Here is a 19,644-nt window from a genome sequence, read left to right as displayed (position 1 = left end):
CCCCACACATATAATGTAGCCCCCATAATCATTTTCAGGAATTGAAAAAAAAAAAGCTATACTCAAAAAATAAAATCTGATTTAAAAAAATGATGTCAATCTAGTAGGGCAATCTAGTCACTCTAGATTCGGGTTGAATTTATTTGTACCCATATCATATCTGCAGAATGATTCATTAGAATCTGACCAGAAATGGATTTCAAGAACTTCACTCATCTCTGTTAGCTAAATATTCCTTATATATTATAGAATAGGGCTAAATTTATAACACTGATTTGTACTTTGTTGCTTTGTATGTAATGGGCTGGACGGTAACAAAACCCATTCCCTATATATAATAAAGATTTCATAAAGCTGAAATATGCTACAAGATTTTTGGGGGGATTAATGGCGCTGTGTTATCTGAATGACTAGTGGTGATTTCAGGCATGATGGAAAATTGTTTTGCACACCATACAAGTCATTTTTTTCCCTTGAGGAATATCATCTGTATCCAGGGTTATATCATTTCAGGTTCTGTCACTTGCACAACAAGAGAGATGTCAGAATTTAATATGAGTATGTATGGCCATGACAATAAAACATGTGGGGTGTGAAATGTATCAGGGAAAATAAAATTAAGCTTTTGAGCTTAGTGCGCTCTTGATATGGAGCAGAGTACAACACATGCACAAAACTGGGCAGAAGCTGCCATTAATTACAATTTTACGGCATGCATGAAAAGTCTCCTGTCTTAAAGGGAACCTGTCATCAACTTTATGCTGACCTCACTGAGGGCAGCATAAAATAGTGACAGAAATGCTGATTCAGCGGAGCTAATAGTAAGTGGTTGCTTAGAACCAGCATCATAATCATTGCAGCCCAGGCCTTGAAAAGAGTCAAATCTACCTGAGAAGAGTCATGGTTATTTATAATCTCTTGCTCTCCCCGCCACCTGCTGATGATTGGCAGTTCTCTTCTAGGGAGAAAACTAGGTAGAAGACTGTCAATCACCAGCAGGTGGGCATGGACAGCAGGACCATGACTCTTCTCTGGTGGCCGTGACTCTTTTCCAGGCCCAGTCCGCGATGACTGTGATGTTGGTTCTCGGCAACCACTTACTTTTAACTTATAAATTACAGACCGCTGAAATCAACTCACCTGTCTCTACTCTATTCTGCTGTTAGTATGAGCAGCATAACGTTGATGACAGGTTCCCTTTAAAGGCGGTGTTCACCTTTTTGCGAGTATTTCAGCTCCTGGCCAAACTTGCAAAGGGAAGTATAGTTACCTACTCCCCGCCACTTGGTCTTGGCTACTTTGTTCCCTGCTGCTGCATTACTCAGGTCCCCCTCTGACATCCACCTTGATGTCACTGCAACCAGTGACTGGCTGCACCAGTGACCTGCGTGACCAATTGACCGGCACCCAGCAGTGGGAAGAGGGTAAGTAGGCTTCCCTCTGCAGGTTTGGCCAATAGGGACGGTCTGTACAAACACCCCTTTAAGAATGACAGCTGTTACTACTATGTGCATTGACATAATCTGTGTCCCTAAAAACTCTGGACCTACAGATGATCCAGTTGTGGAGGATGATGGAAAAGTATCAAAGGTGTCTATATTGGATAACCCACTTTCTTTGGATATATTTGCATAATGACAGTTCTCTTAGGGAGGTTAGGAAGGGCAGTACTAGTTCATACTATGCAAGAGCTGTTCTTTTCACTGGCTTTGCTTTTTGACTTAAAGAGGACCTTTCACCACTCCTGACAAGCCTGTTTCAATAGCTTTATGCATTTCCCATGTGATAACAATTCTGGAGCATCTGTTCTTATGGCTCTATGTTGTGTCATTCCTTTATTATTTCTACTAGAAGTTATGAATGAATTGCTAACAGTCTGCAGTAAGGGTACAGAGAGGTGGTAACCAGTTGGTGGGGTGTACTTGCACAGACTTACTCTATCCAATCAGTGCTGCAATTTTCAGTCTGTGCAGATACACCCCCCCAACTTATTCCCCCCCCCCATCTGTACCCTTACTGCAGACTGCTAGCAATTAATTCATAACTTCTAGTAGAAATAATAAAGTAATGGTACAATATTCAGGCATAAGAATAGATGCTCCATAATTATTATTACATGGGGAATGCACGAAGCTATTAACACAGGCATTTCAGGAGTGGTGAAAGGTCCTCTTTAAAGTAGGGTCCTGATTGGGGACCCTACTCAGTTACTTCAAAAAGCCTTAAAGAAGTTTCCCAGAATTATTATGGTTTTAAACAGATGCAGTATGCTCATGTAGTTGCTTATCTCATATACATCTTCCTCATGCTTTCATACATTTTGCTCTCTCCTGACCCGTTTTTAATGTAAATAAACTCTGATTTGCTTACATCCACTTCCTGGTGCTGTATCCAACCAAACCCATGATGCACTTCTCCTTTCCCTGTCATATCTTGCCTCTAACAACATCCAGCTAATGTATAGCCCCTCCCTCCCAGATAGTTACATAATCACTCCCCTATCACATCACCCGTTGCTGCTTTGACATGCCCATGGACATAACATCACAGGAAATAAGGAAGAGCTAGATGGACATGGTCATGTGACTACAGTCCAGAACGGAAGTTAGGAGCAATAAGAGTTATAGAAATACATTACAAATTTACAGCCACCTTCTTTAAAACTTCTTTAAGGGTCCATACCCAGATCCGCAAAACACGGACATCGACAATGTGCGTTCCACATTTTGTGGACCGCACATCGCCGGTACTTATAGAATATGCCTATTCTTGTCCGTAATTGCGGACAAGAATAGGACATGTTCTATTTTTTCCGGGATCGGAATTGCAGACATTTCCGAATCCGGGCAGCACATTGTGCGGCCCCATAGAAATGAATGGGTCTCCAATTCCTTTCCACAAAATGCTGAATATAATTGCGGACGTGTGAATGGACCCTAAATTGGTTGTCTGGACAAGGTATTATGCACATTCATCATAAAGAGTAGCCATGACACTACAGTGGGGCCCTTGGAGAAGCTTCCCTTATATTCAATGTGTGCACAGATGCCCCCTCCCCAGAGGAGTGAGCTCCTTATTTGTTAGGTTGCTCATCGATATACAGTAAGTACTCACATGCTACTCAGGGGCATAGCTATAGGGGTTGCAGAGGTAGCAGTTACTACCGGGCCCAGGAGCCTGAGGGGGCCCAAAGACCCTTGTGCCACATTAGAAGACACTGGAATTATAGAAAGTGCATACAGGTCAAGTTACACCTCTGGCTGGAGGGAAGGGGAAATGTCAAGAATTTGGCATGGGGGGGCATTTAGATTTTTACCTCAGGCAGCACTAAGGCAATGTGCTTCCCTGCCCCTGGCCACAAAGCTAAGGGAAGGGAGCCCCAAGCTGAACTCTTGTACCAGGGCCCATGAGCCTCTAGCTACGTCCCTGGTGCTACTAATGTATGGTAAATTCAAGAAGATAATAACATACATGTAAGACCACTCCAACAGGTCTGATGGCTGTGTATTAATGGCATCTCTTGTGAACTGCTTTAACATTTCCGGTAACTCTGACGGAATTGTCATTTGGTCTTCTGCTATTGGCATGGCTGAGTCTGGAAAGACATGACACCACTAGATATTATACAGTATATAGATCCACATGGCCAATAAAGCTATGCAAAATGTACAGAAACACATTGGTGACCTACTAATAAATAGACATACAATGTTATTCTAACTGTATTAGGCAATATCTGCCTAGCATCTAATTAGGTCTATGAAGGTACAGATATCCTAATGTAATTCATCACTGTATGGATGTCTGAAAGGAAAATCTTTGAATCTGTATGATGCACCCCAAAGATTGCTTAGTCTGGAACTGCATTTAGCTGTACCATTAACTGACCTTTAGAGTAGAGCTTTATGAGACCAAGAGACCACTTTGTGTCTGTAGATCCATAGCAACCTTGGTCAGTCCTCTTGGTATCCTAGCAACGAGCAGTTGTCATAATTGCAGCTGCATAATGATAGATTGTCAGGTAATATACAGTCAGGTCCATAAATATTGGGACATTGACACAGTTCTAACATTTTTGGCTCTATACACCACCACAATGTATTTGAAATGAAGCGAACAAGATGTGTTTTAACTGCAGACTGTCAGCTTTAATTTTAGGATATTTACATCCAAATCAGGTGAACGGTGTAGGAATTACAACAGTTTGCATATGTGCCCCCCACTTGTTAAGGGACCAAAAGTAATGGGACAGAATAATAATCATAAATCAAACTTTCACTTTTTAATACTTGGCTTTCAAATCCTTTGCAGTCAATTACAGCCTGAAGTCTGAAATGCATAGACATCACCAGATGCTGGGTTTCATCCCTGGTGATGCTCGGCCAGGCCTCTACTGCAACTTCAGTTCCTGCTTGTTCTTGGGGCATTTTCCCTTCAGTTTTTTCTTCAGCAAGTGAAATACATGCTCAATTGGATTCAGGTCAGGTGATTGACTTGGCCATTGCATGACATTCCACTTCTTTCCCTTAAAAAACTCTGGTTGCTTTTGCAATATACTTTGGGTCATTGTCTATCTGCACTGTGAAGCGCCGTCCAATGAGTTCTGAAGCATTTGGCTGAATATGAGCAGATAATATTGCCCAAAACACTTCAGAATTCATCCTGCTGCTTTTGTCAGCAGTCACATTATCAATAAATACAAGAGAACCAGTTCCATTTGCAGCCATACATGCCCACGTCATGACACTACCACCACCATGGTTCACTGATGAGGTGGTATGCGTAGGATCATGAGCAGTTCCTTTCCTTTTCCATACTCTTCTGTTCCCATCACTCCGGTACAAGTTGATCGTGGTCTCATCTGTCCATAGGATGTTGTTCCAGAACTGTGAAGGCTTTTATAGATGTCTTTGGCAAACTGTAATCTGGCCTTCCTGTTTTTGAGGCTCAGCAATGGTTTACATCTGGTGAAGTCTTCTCTTGATTGTTGACTTTGACACACATACACCTACCTCCTGGAGAGTGTTCTTGATCTGGCCAACTGTTGTGAAGGGTGTTTTCTTCACCAGGGAAAGGATTCTTTGGTCATCCACCACTTTTATTTTCCGTGGTCTTTCGGGTCTTTTGGTGTTGCTGAGCTCACCGGTGCGTTCCTTCTTTATAAAACAGTTGTTTTGGCCACGCCTAATGTTTTTGCTATCTCTCTGATGGGTTTGTTTTGTTTTTTCAGCCTAATGATGGCTTGCTTCACTGATAATGATGGCCAATGGGATAGAGAAGGCGCTCATAGGGTAAGTAAATTCAAACAAACAAATTTCTAATGAAAGAAATGGTTTGCTCACCTACTGCGGTTGCATCAATTGGATGCAACTGCAATGGAGATCAAGTATAGATAAGGGATGGTTGGTGCAGCCAATATCCGTCCTAACACCTTGGGCAGGGGCCACCCTGCCACTAGGGTAATGGAAATGAAGAGAAGTACGCTACACCTTAAGTGGAGCGTGTGGACTGCTGGGGGCGCACGAGACAACCAAACAAGGACCGTGTTTTAATTTCGGCAGTATTCCATTGCAGTATTTCATTGCTTCACTGATAGTGACAGCTCTTTGGATCTCATCTTGAGAGTTGACAGCAACAGATTCCAAATGCAAATAGCATTCATGAAATAAACTCTGGACCTTTTATCTGCTCATTGTAATTGGGATAATGAGGGAATAACACACACCTGGCCATGGAACAGCTGAGAAGCCAATTGTCCCATTACTTTTGGTCCCTTAACAAGTGGGAGGCACATATGCAAACTGTTGTAATTCCTACACCGTTCACCTGATTTGGATGTAAATACCCTAAAATTAAAACTGACAGTCTGCAGTTAAAGCACATCTTGTTTGTTTAATTTAAAATCCATTGTTGTGGTGTATAGAGCCAAAAATGTAAGAATCGTGTCGATGTCCGAATATTTACGGACCTGACTGTAGCAAATATCATTAGCATAGGTGAAACAGAGTGGGCTATATAGCATATCACAGCGTTCTGTAGGCCATGTTAACTTTACTTCAGATATATTAGAATCTGAAGTACATTCAGTTCTCTTCTATTTTTAGTCATTTCACTTGTTTTAGTCCCATTAGTTTGTTCTTGTTGTGTTCTCTCATTCCTAATAACATGCACCAGCCCTCATATATTAACTTCTAAATGACCAATTTTTTCAGCTTGATACTTTCCATGTTTAATCAGCCATAACGTTTTATTTTTTTTCATTGATGTGGCAGTATATAGTAGTTTTATTTGGGAGAAATAGTATTTTTTGCGTGCTGTTTGGGGGTACACTTGAGTTACTAATGTATATACATTGTAAAAAATGCAGATCCATTTATTTGTGATCAGTTCAGCATATCCGCAAAAAAAAAAACTGATTGCATTCCGCATTTTTGCAGACCCATAGACTTCAATGGGTCCACATCCCGATTTTCACTGACAATTATAGGACATGTTTTATTTGTCTTGTGGAACAGAAGAAAAGGTGCGGACAGCAAATCTTTTGGTGCCCCATAGAAGTGAATCTAATTTGAAAAGTTGTGGATCAGATGCGGAAAGCAACATAAGGCCGTCTGAATGAGCCCTTACTATAACTGTAATGCATGGATTGACTCTACAGAGTAAAGCATGCTTTAGTTACTGTTCCAGCTGCCAGCTGTCTTATCTTTTGCACCACACCTGGGTAAACCGGGTATTCAAGAATTTTGATATTGGTAGCCTATCAGTAAGGGTCTGACACCCTGTAATCCCGCTTAACAGCTGTTTCAGAGTAGCATCAGTGGTGGAGCTACACAGATCCATCTCCACTGCAGTGCTGCTCCTATTGAAGGGAATGGGAGCAGCGCTGCAGCTTCGGGCACTGGAGCTGCTTTGAAACTGCTGATCAGTGGGGGTGGGGGCTGTTGGACCTCCAAGGATCAGATAATGATGGCCTATTATGGGGATAGACCATCAATATTAAATACCCTTTAGCAAGTGTGCCTGTGTCTACACTTCCTGCTGTTACCCTGTTGTGGAACCTCTACAAATAGAAGAGGGTCTTCCTGTGGCATTAGCCCAAAGCTTCAGCAGAAGCCAACCCTTCTTGGAATTTATTTTGGACCTAATCACTCATCATTGAGGTTTCTCTCTCATAAGGTGATTTACAAATAACCTATTTAATCTAACTGATGATATGTCCTGTGCAACAAAAATAACACGTACAATGCAGCTACACATGGACATCTGCATGTTTTGTATAGGGTGGACTCAGAAACTGCAATAAGACAATAATGTAAAGATACTATCGTGTGCTGTCTATAAATAAAACCAAAATGACTCGCTCACGTCTCCAGAGATATCCTGCTTCTTATTTTATATGTTCACAACCCTACATTGTAGGTGACACCCAAAATCTACTCTTTATCCATCAGTAATTGACATCATAAAAACCTCTTAAAACCTTATCATTTTACATGGGCCTAATCTGGTGGCATTGTATATATATTTTTTTAATATAGATACTAATAGAAGATTTTAGGGCTGAGAATGTGTTTGTAGGTGTGATATTTATCCAGCACTGCGATTTTGGTAAACGAGTTAGAATTTGTGCAGGTCATAGGTCTAATAATCATGCTACACTCAAAGAGATGTGCTGAAAACTCAGCTATAAAGGAAGATTATACAGTAGGTAATACATCCTTTGGCAGCCGTGATGCTCAGATGCTAATAATACCTTTTGGCATAATTCAAATGACAGTTTTTCTAACTGCCGTCACACAGCCATTTTCAGAACCATTTAAAGGGAGTCTGTCACCAAAATATGACATTGTACACCACTTACGTGGCTCTCTAGCATACCTATCCATGATTCAGATTGTACCTTTGTTATTCTCTGCTGAGTTTCACCAGCAGAAAAAACGCACTTTAATCCATATGCAAATGAGCACTCACAAGTGCCCAATATTTGCATATGGATTAAATTGCGTTTTTTCCTGCTGGTGAAACTCAGAAGAAAATTACAAAGGTACCATCTGAATTATGGATAGGTGTGCTAGAGAGCCACGTAAGTGGTGTACAATGTCATATTTTAGTGACAGACCCCCTTTAACATAAATGGCTTACAACCCTTTAACCCTTACAGTTCAAATCAATGCAAAGTGTATGGGAAGGATGTAAATGCAGATGTATTCACATATTTTCTAATCAGTTTTTACATTTATATTGTATACATTTATACTTTTTACATTATTAATTAATTTAATAATACGGACTGATATAATGCACAGAAAAAATGTGCAATTGCTCATTAGGAAACATGAGGTTTATAAGAAGAAAAAAAAAGCAGTCTCTGTGTTCAAATGAAAAATAGTTCTTTCTTGCAGGTGGTTGGTTTTGTGACATAGGACTGCTAGAATGAGGTTCTGCAGCAGCAGATGCATTAAGCAGTGCGCACAGCCCCTCACCGCCTCCTTCCATTAAAGCTTTTTTTTGCTTAAAGTCCCTAAAATGTAAACAATAATTTCTTTCTATTATTCCTTCAGACCAGGCATGCGTGACCTGCGGCCCTCCAGCTGTTGCAAAACTACAACTCCCAGCATACTCTAATAGCGGTAAGCTGTCTTGGCATGTTGGGAGTTGTAGTTTTGCAACAGCTGGAGGGCCGCAGGTTGGGCATCCCTGCCTTAGACCGTCACTGTTACACTAAAATAGATGCTTGTACCTCTGTATACTCTAAAACCATTTTTTGGCAGACACTGCCAGAGACCTTTGTCAACAGCTCAACAGAGTCTCATCATCAGCTCTACAAAATATTTAATTAGCTTGTTCTGCCCGGGCATCTGTCTGCCTGCTGCCACCCCCAATTGGCTGATGAGGTTGTACTTCATCCTCTGAGTCAATCAGAGCAAATCCTCCCCTCCACTTTCTCCCAGTGTCATGTTACCATCCTCCTTCTTCCTCCTTCGTGTTCCCTCCTCCCCCGATATTCACAGTAAAATGGCAATGGGCAGAGTTTTTACGCAATTTGTCCGAAACAAATGAAAAATATTCAACTTCGATTTGTGGACCAATTTATGGGAAATTGGTAACAAACCCAGTTAGTTTAGAATAGATTCACTCATCCTTAATATATATAGCAGTTTAGACACGTGCTTTCAGGTAGCACAACACAGAGTATCAGTAACCACTTACAAATTGTGACTGTATATTGGCTAAATGACTTCCATTTTATAGGTCAGCCCAGGGAAGACTGACATTTCCAGGGTAGAAGATTAATGTATAGTAATTCCACTAAAGCTGGCATGGTTGACTTGTCATTGTAAATGTTAAATAACAGGATAACATATGTTCTACCTCCTGTATAGGTCAATTCTTGCATTGGTATACTTTCATGAGATCTTGGTATCAGCAATTCATGCTGTGTGGCCTGCAATCTTCTGATCACTTATATAATACACCAAAATACTTTTGAATCACAGTCTAGTATGTCAGTTACTGTAAAACCATACCTACTGTGAAGGGGCACTAAGGGGGCACCATTGCTGAGAAGGGACAGTAAGGGGGTAGCGCTATTTTGAAGAGGCACTAAGGGGGCAGCACTTTTGTGAGGGGGCAATAAGAGGGCTTTCTACTGTGTGGGCGCACTGGCACTAAGGGAGTGTTATACTGTATTGGTGCACTGTTATGTGGGGGCATAAAGTGGACTGGGCGTGTATAGATTCTGGTACATTTATCTGCTCCATTATCCCATTATCTATCAATATTATTGGATTCCCTGGGGAAAATGTTTAAAAGTAACCGTTCTGAGATCAAACTAGAATAAGGATCAACATTATTTCCATTTTTTTTTCTTTTATCTTTCCAGACTGTGTCTGGGGTATGGTGCGTATTGTTGTGGACTATAGAAGGTACATGACTTCTAAACACTTGGCTGCATTTTGCATTATATATTTTTGCATATGCACACATACATTTCATGAACATATTCATGTTTCTTTGTAGTTTCCACTTTAATAAATGCACAATTTGGATCATTTATTAAACTGGTGTAAAGTAGAACGGCTTAGTTGGCCATAGCAACCAATCTTATTCCACCTCTCATTTTCCAAAGGAATTGTCAAAAATGAAAGGTGGAATCTGATTGGTTGCTATGAGCAACTAAGCTAGTTTACACCAGTTTGATAAATTATCCCATATATATCTAAACCCAGGGGCATAGCAACTAATCATAGGGCTGCAAAGCTTTGGGGGCCCAATCCACCATGACATGACTCAGGGCCCACTCGCGAGGAGGACTGAAAGATTTTATTGTTAGGGCCCCATCAACAGTGTTATACAATGATGTTATATACAGTGACAGTATATACTGTACAGTGACAAAACATACAGTATATACATGTAGAAAACGGACATAGCGGCTGCCTGCCCTGGTCTGAGAGAGCGATCTCATCTAACCAAAGAAGCTTGGGTTGCACGAGAGGAAGAGGGTTGCTGGTTGGAGGCGTCCTTTTCCAAAAAATTCTGTGGGGTCCAGTCAGTTCTACAGTCGTGGCCAAGAGTTTTGAGAATTACATAAATATTGAAAATTGGAAAAGCTGCTGCTTAAGTTTTTATAATAGCAATTTGCATATACTCTAGAATGTTATAAAGAGTGATCAGATGAATTGCATAGTCCTTCTTTGCCATGAAAATCAACTTAATCCCAAAAAAACCTTTCCACTGCATTTCATTGCTGTCATTAAAGGACCTGCTGAGATCATTTCAGTAATCGTCTTGTTAACTCAGGTGAGAATGTTGACGAGCACAAGGCTGGAGATCATTATGTCAGGCTGATTGGGTTAAAATGCAGACTTGAGCTGTTAAATGTAACGGTCACGTACACACACACACACAGGGGGGAGGATAGTGACCACTGCGCTCCACCCTCACCCCTGGCCCTGCCTACTTGCCTCATGAGTCCTGATGACAGGGCACAACTGGACGGCAGTCCCTAACTTAGGATATGTGTGGGAAAGACAGACAAGACAAATAACGGATAGTGAACGGACCGGGTCAAAACCAAGAGGACAACGCAGTACAGAGGGATAAGCAAAAAATGGTCAGGAGATGCCGGGGTCATAAATACCAGGAGAGTCGAGAAGTACCAAAGGAGTCCGAAAAGAATAGTCAGATGGAAGCCGAGGTCAATATACCAGGAAGGATGCGCAGTACAGGAGGAGCAGGCAAAGGATTGTCAGGGAACAGGATCAGGTAAGTACACAGGTATCCAACAACTGCCAGGAACCTAAATTAACAGGCAACCTGTGACCAGCAGGCTGCCTGTATTTATAGTGGGGAGTGAGGGTCATGTGACGTGGCCAGCGTCACATGACCGACAGACCAATCAGTCGAGCACCGGGTGATCAGCTCGGCGCTCAAGGCAGACCTAGGAGCAGGGAGCCTCCCAGCTAGCAAAGCCGCCCTGGGAACGAGGTCAAACACAGATCCTCGCTCCCGAAGCTAAGCAGCAGGTCTGCGGCTGATGGGAGACCGAGTGTGCCTTCGGCACCCCGTTACAGTACCCCCCCTTTTACGCGGGGCCACCAGACCCAAGACTTCAGACGATGGTCTTTCAGGGTGTTCTAAATGAAATTTTCTAACAAGTCTAGGAGCATGAACCTCCTTGGCAGGTACCCAAGATTTCTCTTCAGGTCCATACCCCTTCCAGTGAATCAGGTACTGCAAGGAATTACGCACCTTCCTGACATCCACTATTTTAGACACCACATACTCGACAGCATCCTTAACAAGAACCGGCAGAGGCGAGGCTTTCGATGGTACTACCGGTTCAAAATATTTTTTAAGTAGAGATTTATGGAACACATTATGAATGTGGAATGACTCGGGCAGCTCCAACCTAAATGATAACGGGTTAATCACCTCCGTGATCTTATATGGTCCAATAAAACGAGGAGCAAACTTTTTAGAATCTACCTTAAGAGAGAGATTCTTGGAGGACAACCATACCTTATCCCCAACCTGAAAATTCACCCCCTTGAACGTCTCCTATCGGCCTTGAGTTTCTGAGAACTTTGAGCTTTTTCTAAGTTCGATTGAACCCGGGTCCAAACTGTGCACAGTTAGGAGGAGAGCCTATCTGCCTCAGGGTTAGAGGAGGAGACGGATGACCCAGAATGAAAACGGGGATGGAAACCATGGTTACAAAAGAAAGGTGAAACCCCAGCAGAAGAATTGACACGGTTATTCAAAGCAAATTAAGCCAATGGAAGAAATTTCACCCATAATTGCTGGTCATCAGCAACATACAACCTCAAAAATTGTTCCACAGATTAAGGCATTCAGTCTGCCCATTACTCTCAGGGTGGTAGGCAGAGGAAAAAAACTATGAAATTTGACATTTTTGACAGAAGGCCCTCCAGAATTTGGACACAAACTGCACACCCCTGTCAGAAACAATATTTTCTGGGATACCATGCAATCAAACAATTTCTTTCACAAAAATAGATGCCAGGGTTTTGGCATTCGGAAGTTTAGACAGGGGAATGAAATGGACCATCTTGCTAAACCTATCGACCACTACCCAAACTACAGTCTTACCTTCCGCCGGCGGTAGGTCAGTTATAAAGTCCATTGAGATATGGGACCAGGGTCTACTCGGAATGGGTAGGGGTCGTAGGTTACCAGCAGGGCGAGTTCTAGGTGTCTTGGACCTGGCACAAACCTCACAGGCTGACACGTAGGACTTGACATCCCTAGTTGGAGTGGGCCACCAATAAGATCTAGAAACCAGATGCTTAGTGCCCTCAACACCCGGATGTCCACAAAAGGCAGAATCGTGACACTCACCCAACAGCTGGAGACAAAATTGTACGGGAACAAACTTATCTGTTGGGGTGGATACCGGTGCCAAATGTTCAGACCTAATGCGAGCCGAGATATCCTGGGTTAGAGCTGCTATGAAGATTTTTGCTGGTAGGATGGATTCAGGTTGTACCTCAGTAGGTTGAAAAGCATGGAAGCTCAGAGATAATGCATCCACCTTCACATTTTTACTTCCCGGCCTGAACGTAATGGAGAAATCAAAACGAGTTAAAAACAGAGCCCATCTGGCTTGACGGGGATTCAACCTCTTAGCAGACTCAAGAAACACAGGTTTTTATGGTCAGTGACAACAGTTACACAATGCCTTGCCCCCTCCAGAAAATGCCTCCACTCCTCAAATGCTCATTTAATGGCCAGCAGCTCCCTATTCCCTATGTCGTAGTTTCTCTCCGTGGGAGAGAATTTCCTGGAAAAGAAGGCACATGGTCTCAGGTTAGTAAGGCTAGCAGGACCTTGTGAAAGGACTGCTCCTGCGCCGTCCTCAGACGCATCCACCTCCACAATAAAAGGTCTCTCCTGATCAGGCTGGATCAGAATGGGAGCGCTACTGAATGCCTTTTTTAATTTTTCAAATGAAGAAATGTCCTCAGTAGACCAATTCTCCAAATCCGGCCCTTTTTTAGTAAGGTCGGTCAACGGTTTAGCAATTACAGAAAAATTCATAATAAATTTACGTTAGTAATTGGCGAAACCTAAGAACCGTTGTAAGGCCTTTAAGGATGAAGGTCTTACCCATTCCTTAATTGCTAGTACCTTACCAGGATCCATCTTGAAGGCGTGAGGAGTCAGAACATGCCCTAGAAACAGAATAACCTGTACACCAAAGACACATTTCTCTTGCTTAGCAGATAGCTGATTCTCCCTCAACACCTCTAATACTTGTTTAACATGAGACACATGGGATTCGAAGTCAGGAGAGAAAATCAAAATGTCGTCAAGATAGACAATAACAAATTTACCTAAGAACTCCCTAAGAATGTCATTCATGAAGTTTTGGAACACAGCTGGGGCATTGCTGAGTCCAAAAGGCATCACCTGATATTCAAAGTGTCCTGCCTGAGTATTGAACGCCGTCTTCCATTCGTCTCCCTCCTTGATTCGGATTAGATTGTATGCCCCTTTCAGGTCAATCTTGGAAAACCAGGTTGCCCCCAGAACCTGGTTAAATAAATCCGGAATCAATGTGAGGGAGTATCTATTCTGGACAGTGATTTTATTTAATCTCCGGTAATCGATACATGGCCTAAGACCACCATCTTTTTTCTTAACAAAGAAAAACCCCGCCCCCATAGGAGAGACAGAAGGTCTAATATGCCCTTTACCAACGCTCTCCTTAATATAATCTTCCATGGCCTTATGTTCGGGCTTAGAAAGATTATAAATTCGCCCCGTAGGAAACTTGGCCCCCTCTACTAGTTCTATAGTACAATCATAAGGTCTATGGGGGGGTAGAACCTCCGGGGTTGGTGATGAGAATACATCAGAATATTCCCTAACAACAGTGGGTAAAGTATCAGACTTTACTGAGACCCCAGCCTGTACCACGGACAAGCACGAGTCACACTTAGTCCCCCATCTCACCAACTTCCCTTTGGACCAATCTATAGTGGGGTTATGTAGTCGGAGCCAAGGCAACCCTAGTACCACCTCAGCCGGAAGGTTCTCCAGGACTAAAAGGGAACATCTCTCTGAGTGGCACACACCCACGGTTAGAGAAATCTCTGAGGTACATGAGCTCACCGTACCACCAATAAGAGGAGTAGCATCAATAGCCATGACATGGATAGGAGTTGGTAAAGCAAACATTGGAATACCCAATCTTACAGCGTACTCAGAGTCAATAAAGCTGGCCGCTGAGCCAGAATCAATGAAGGCCTTACCCGGCCATTATCTACCCCCAGAGAAATCATAATGGGTAGCAAAAGCTTACATTTAGAAACATTAGGGTGTACCTGGTCTTTAGGTTGCCTTGCCTTAAGAAGGTCCTCTCTGTCAAGTCTCCTAGGACACTGGTTGATCCAATGGTCAGGATCTCCACAGTAAAAGCATTCTCCACATCTGCGGCGAAGATTCCCTCGGGTCATGCCAACCTGCATGGGTTCCTCGGTGCAGACCTCAGCATTGTCTCTGGGATAGGCCTCTGGCTGGACCACCATCTGGGAAGAGAACTGTTGTTCCTGTCGTCTCTTTCTCTCCCGTCGGTCAAGTCGGACAACAAGGGTCATCATCTCCTCTAAGGTCTCTGGAAGTTTATAACTGACCAGAAGATCCTTTAAATTATCAGAGAGACCTGACCTGAACTGACTCTTCAGGGCTGGTTCGTTCCATCCTGAGGGGACACACCACCTTCTGAATTGGGTGCAATAATCCTCCGCAGGTAGATTGCCCTGAACCAGTACCTTTAGAGCCCTGTCTGGTTCATCATAGAGGGTACCCAGGGCCTGAAAGAACCCCTCAACAGAAGTTAAACAACTGGCACCAGCAGGTAAAGAGAACGCCCAGTCCTGGGGATCACCCTGTAGTCGGGAAATGATAATGCCCACGCGTTGACTCTCGGGGCCAGAGGACACAGGGCGCAAACGGAAGTAAAGTCTGCAACTCTCCTTAAAAGAGAGAAACTTTTTCCGATCTCCAGAAAAGGGTTCTGGGAGCTTAATCTGGGGCTCAAAATGGGGACTGGAGGCCTGAGGAGTGAAAGAACCTTGCCCTAACTCAATAGAACAGAGTTTCTCCCCTAGCTCCTGCACCATCTGCGTCAGATTAGAGACATGGTCAGTCAGGGTCACCAGAGGATTCATTATACAGTGGTTGTTGGGCCTGTTAATCTGTAACTGTCACGTACACACACACACACACACACACACGGGGGAGGATAGTGACCACTGCGCTCCACCCTCACCCCTGGCCCTGCCTACTTGCATCACGAGTTCTGATGACAGGGGACAACTGTACGGCAGTCCCTAACTTAGGATACGTGCAGGAAAGACAGACAAGACCAATAACTGATAGTGAACGGACCGGGTCAAAACCAAGAGGACAACGCAGTACAGAGGGATAAGCAAAGAATGGTCAGGAGAAGCCGGGGTCATAAATACCAGGAAAGTCGAGAAGTACCAAAAGAGTCCGCAAAGAATAGTCAGGTGGAAGCCGAGGTCAATATACCAGGAAGGATGCGCAGTACAGGAGGAGCAGGCAAAGGATAGTCAGGGAACAGGATCAGGTAAGTACACAGGTATCCAACAACTGCCAGGAACCTAAATTAACAGGCAACCTGTGGCCAGCAGGCTGCCTGTATTTATAGTGGGGAGTGAGGGTCATGTGATGTGGCCAGCGTCACATGACCGACAGACCGACCAGTCGAGCACCGAGTGATCAGCTCGGCGCTCAAAGCAGACCTAGGAGCAGGGAGCCTCCCAGCTAGCAAAGCTAAGCAGCAGGTCTGCGACTGATGGGAGACCGAGTGTGCCTTCGGCACCCCATTACATTAAAAGGAGGGTGATGCTTGAAATCATTGTTCTTCTATTGTTAACCATGGTGACCTGCAAAGAAACACGTGCAGACATCATTGCGTTGCAATAAATTGCTTCACAGGCAAGGATATTGTGGCTACTAAGATTGCACCTCAATCAACAATTTATAGGATCATCAAGAACTTCAAGGAAAGAGGTTCAATTCTTGTTAAGAAGGCTTCAGGGCGTCAAAGAAAGTCCAGCAAGCGCCAGGATTGTCTCCTAAAGAGGATTCAGCTGCGGTAGTGCAGAGCTTGCTCAGGAATTGCAGCAGGCAGGTGTGAGCGCATCTGAATGCACAGTGAGGCGAAGACTTTTGGAAGATGGCCTGGTGTCAAGAAGGGCAGCAAAGAAGCCACTTCTCTCCCAAAAAAATATCAGGGACAGATTGATCTTCTGCAGAAAATATGGTGAATGGACTGCTAAGGACTGGGGCAAAGTCATATTCTCCGATGAAGCCTCTTTCCGATTGTTTGGGGCATCAGGAAAAAGGCTTGTCCGGAGAGGAAAAGGTGAGCGCTACCATCAGTCCTGTGTCATGCCAACAGTAAAACATCCTGAGACCATTCATTTGTGGGGTTGCTTCTCATCCAAGGGAGTGGGCTCACTCACAATTTTGCCCAAAAACACAGCCATGAATAAAGAATGGTACCAAAACACCCTCCAACAGCAACTTCTTCCAACAATCCAACAACAGTTTGGTGAAGAACAATACATTTTCCAGCACGATGGAGCATCGTGCCATAAGGCAAAAGTGATAACTAAGTTGCTCGGGGACCAAAACGTTGACATTTTGGGTCCATGGCCTGGAAACTCCCCAGATCTTAATCCCATTGAGAACTTGTGATCAATCCTCAAGAGGCGGGTGGACAAACAAAAACCCACTAATTCTGACAAACTCCAAGAAGTGACTATGAAAGAATGGGTTGCTATCAGTCAGGGATTGGCCCAGAAGTTGATTAAGAGAATGCCCAGTCGAATTGCAGAGGTCCTGAAAAAGAAGGCCCAACACTCCAAATACTGACTCTTTGCATAAATGTCATGTAATTCTCGATAAAAGCCTTTGAAACGTATGAAGTTTGTGTAATTATATTTCACTACATCACAGAAACAACTGAAACAAAGATCTAAAAGCAAGTTTAGCAGCAAACTTTATGAAAACTAATATTTGTGTCATTCTCAAAACTTTTGGCCGCGACTGTAGTTATGCCACTGAATATAGGCATAATCTACCTACCCCACAATTGTATCATATAGCTAATACAATAAAGGTCTCCATGTGCACAGTAACATCACTAACTGCACCCTTTGTCTGAGTGGAGATGGGCCCCTGTACTTGTTGGGCACCTGATACTATACCTGCTACTCTACTACTTACATTCATGTCTAAACCACGGTCTGATCTATACTACCTAATCCAAAATATTTGAAGGAAAATCCCTTCTGATCTTGAAGTAGTTAATATGATTTATTGATGTCTAAATAGCATCTTATTGAAATAAGTGACACATTTCATTATATAGCCTTGTGAGGATCGGTTATTTGATTAGGAAGTTAGGAAACATGTTCATTGTGTAACAGAGGCTGCTGTGCGCCGCTGTTTCCCTGCTTCCTGCTGTGGTCCCGGGCGCCTTGTTCAGCGGTGATCTGCGGCCAGTGCTTCTCATTCACCGCCGCAGTCCTGGGCTCTGTCTGTGTAGGTACTGTTGTTCTGGGATCTGCTCCACAGTTTCCTCTCAGCCCTGGCCACAGCATGCTTGCTGCTTGTTTCCTGCAGCACTTCCTTAAGGGCCGGTGCGCATCAATTCCTGGGCTTTATGGATTAGTTCATGTGACCTCGCTGACCAATCCTAGCCCTCCTGCACATATATAAGTGGCTCAGCAACCTTTCCGGATGCCAGTGTCAAGGTCCTTGTGTCCTGCTAAGGTTCCTGATATCCACTTGTGTTTCTGTGTTCCTGACTCGTACTTGTGTTCCTGGATTCTAATACCCGTTTGATCCCTGCCTGCTTGCCTTGACTCTCCTGTTGCCCGAACCGGATTGCCTGACCTGTACCTGTGCCGCCATCCCTGACCTTTTGCCTGTCTGACTTCGCCTCTGCCTCATCCTTTAGACCTGCACTGTTGCTCCTGGTAACGACTCAGCCTGATGACAATGCCTGTACCTCTGGTACCTTTCTCAGGTACCTCCTGGTCCGCCTGGACCAGCTGCATCCTGTGCCTATGCTCCCAAAGAGGTAGCGACCTGGTGTTCCCCCCAGGAAAGTCTATCCCCACCATCACGGGTACTGTGAAGGTCGAGGGGTTCACTTAGACATTGCCCTTAGAGGAGGTAGGACACGTGATACAGTGTGTTCACTCCCGCTGGTACGTGACACATTGTGTAGCAATGCTGCTATAACAATGGCCTCCTGCGTAGCTAGCAAGTATTCCCGGGCAGTATTCCTATTTACTTTACATGCCAATCCAATCACTGCTTTTACTGTTCTGCTTTGGATATTCTTCTAACAGCATGTGGTTATGTTCACGGTGACCATGGTTGCTGTCACTCTGCATGTCAGATGGTAATGATTCAGTGGTTGCTAAGATTACTGTGGTTTTGCACTACTACAAATCATTATTCATTTCAGTTCAGACCTTTCTCAATACCGTAGATGATTACTTAGTTCATTTCATAATCTGTTTCTACCCATTGCTAGTGTCGTAGTCTAATGCGTTACAGGATACTGGTCTCCAGTGGTCATACGTTTCAGCAACTGCATTCTGTTTCTTACCAGCACTTTACTTGGCTCTATCTTTTTTCCTTGCTACTTTTAATAAACACCGTAGCATTATAAAACATATCTATGAAACACTAGATTTTCGAAACTGCTAACTTCAGTATAGAAATCACTTTCTTACGTGGTATAGCTATATATGAATTGGAAGGGAAGAGGAGGACATAGGAGGTTTAGGGAAGTTCATAGCAGGGAAAGATAGCATTGGGCAACTAAAGATGGGGACTTGGGTATGTCAACTAAAGGCCCCTTTACACTCCCTGAACATTGGGCGGATTATTCCTAACAAGTGTTCATACGATTACAAACGCTTGTTAGTGATAGCAAAGAAAAAAATAGGGGTTAGTCAGCACATCCTAGTGCGCAGGTGCACATCAACATGGGTGAAAACACAACAGCAAAAACATACACAATGCAACAGCACCCTGCAAACACAAATAATAACGTAAATACAATAA

The 19,644-nt window shown here is 43.5% G+C and overlaps 2 protein-coding genes across 3 annotated transcripts in view; one reads left to right on the top strand and one right to left on the bottom strand.

The window, feature by feature from the left end:
- The window catches only part of LOC122941538 (ropporin-1-like), a 52,279-nt gene extending 48,692 nt beyond the window's left edge, over positions 1–3,587 (bottom strand). The window contains exon 1 of the mRNA XM_044298857.1: positions 3,472–3,587. Coding sequence (XP_044154792.1) covers positions 3,472–3,587 — 116 coding nt within the window. The remainder of the gene's footprint in view (positions 1–3,471) is intronic.
- Positions 1–19,644, top strand: part of LRRC20 (leucine rich repeat containing 20) — an 810,255-nt gene that overhangs the window by 576,254 nt on the left and 214,357 nt on the right. The gene's annotated exons all lie outside the window — the stretch shown is intronic.

This window comes from Bufo gargarizans, chromosome 6 (genome assembly GCF_014858855.1).
Source record: "Bufo gargarizans isolate SCDJY-AF-19 chromosome 6, ASM1485885v1, whole genome shotgun sequence".
Taxonomy (NCBI): Eukaryota; Metazoa; Chordata; class Amphibia; order Anura; family Bufonidae; genus Bufo; species Bufo gargarizans.
The sequence above is the reverse complement of the archived record's forward strand: the minus strand, read 5'-3'. Positions and strand labels throughout refer to the sequence as shown.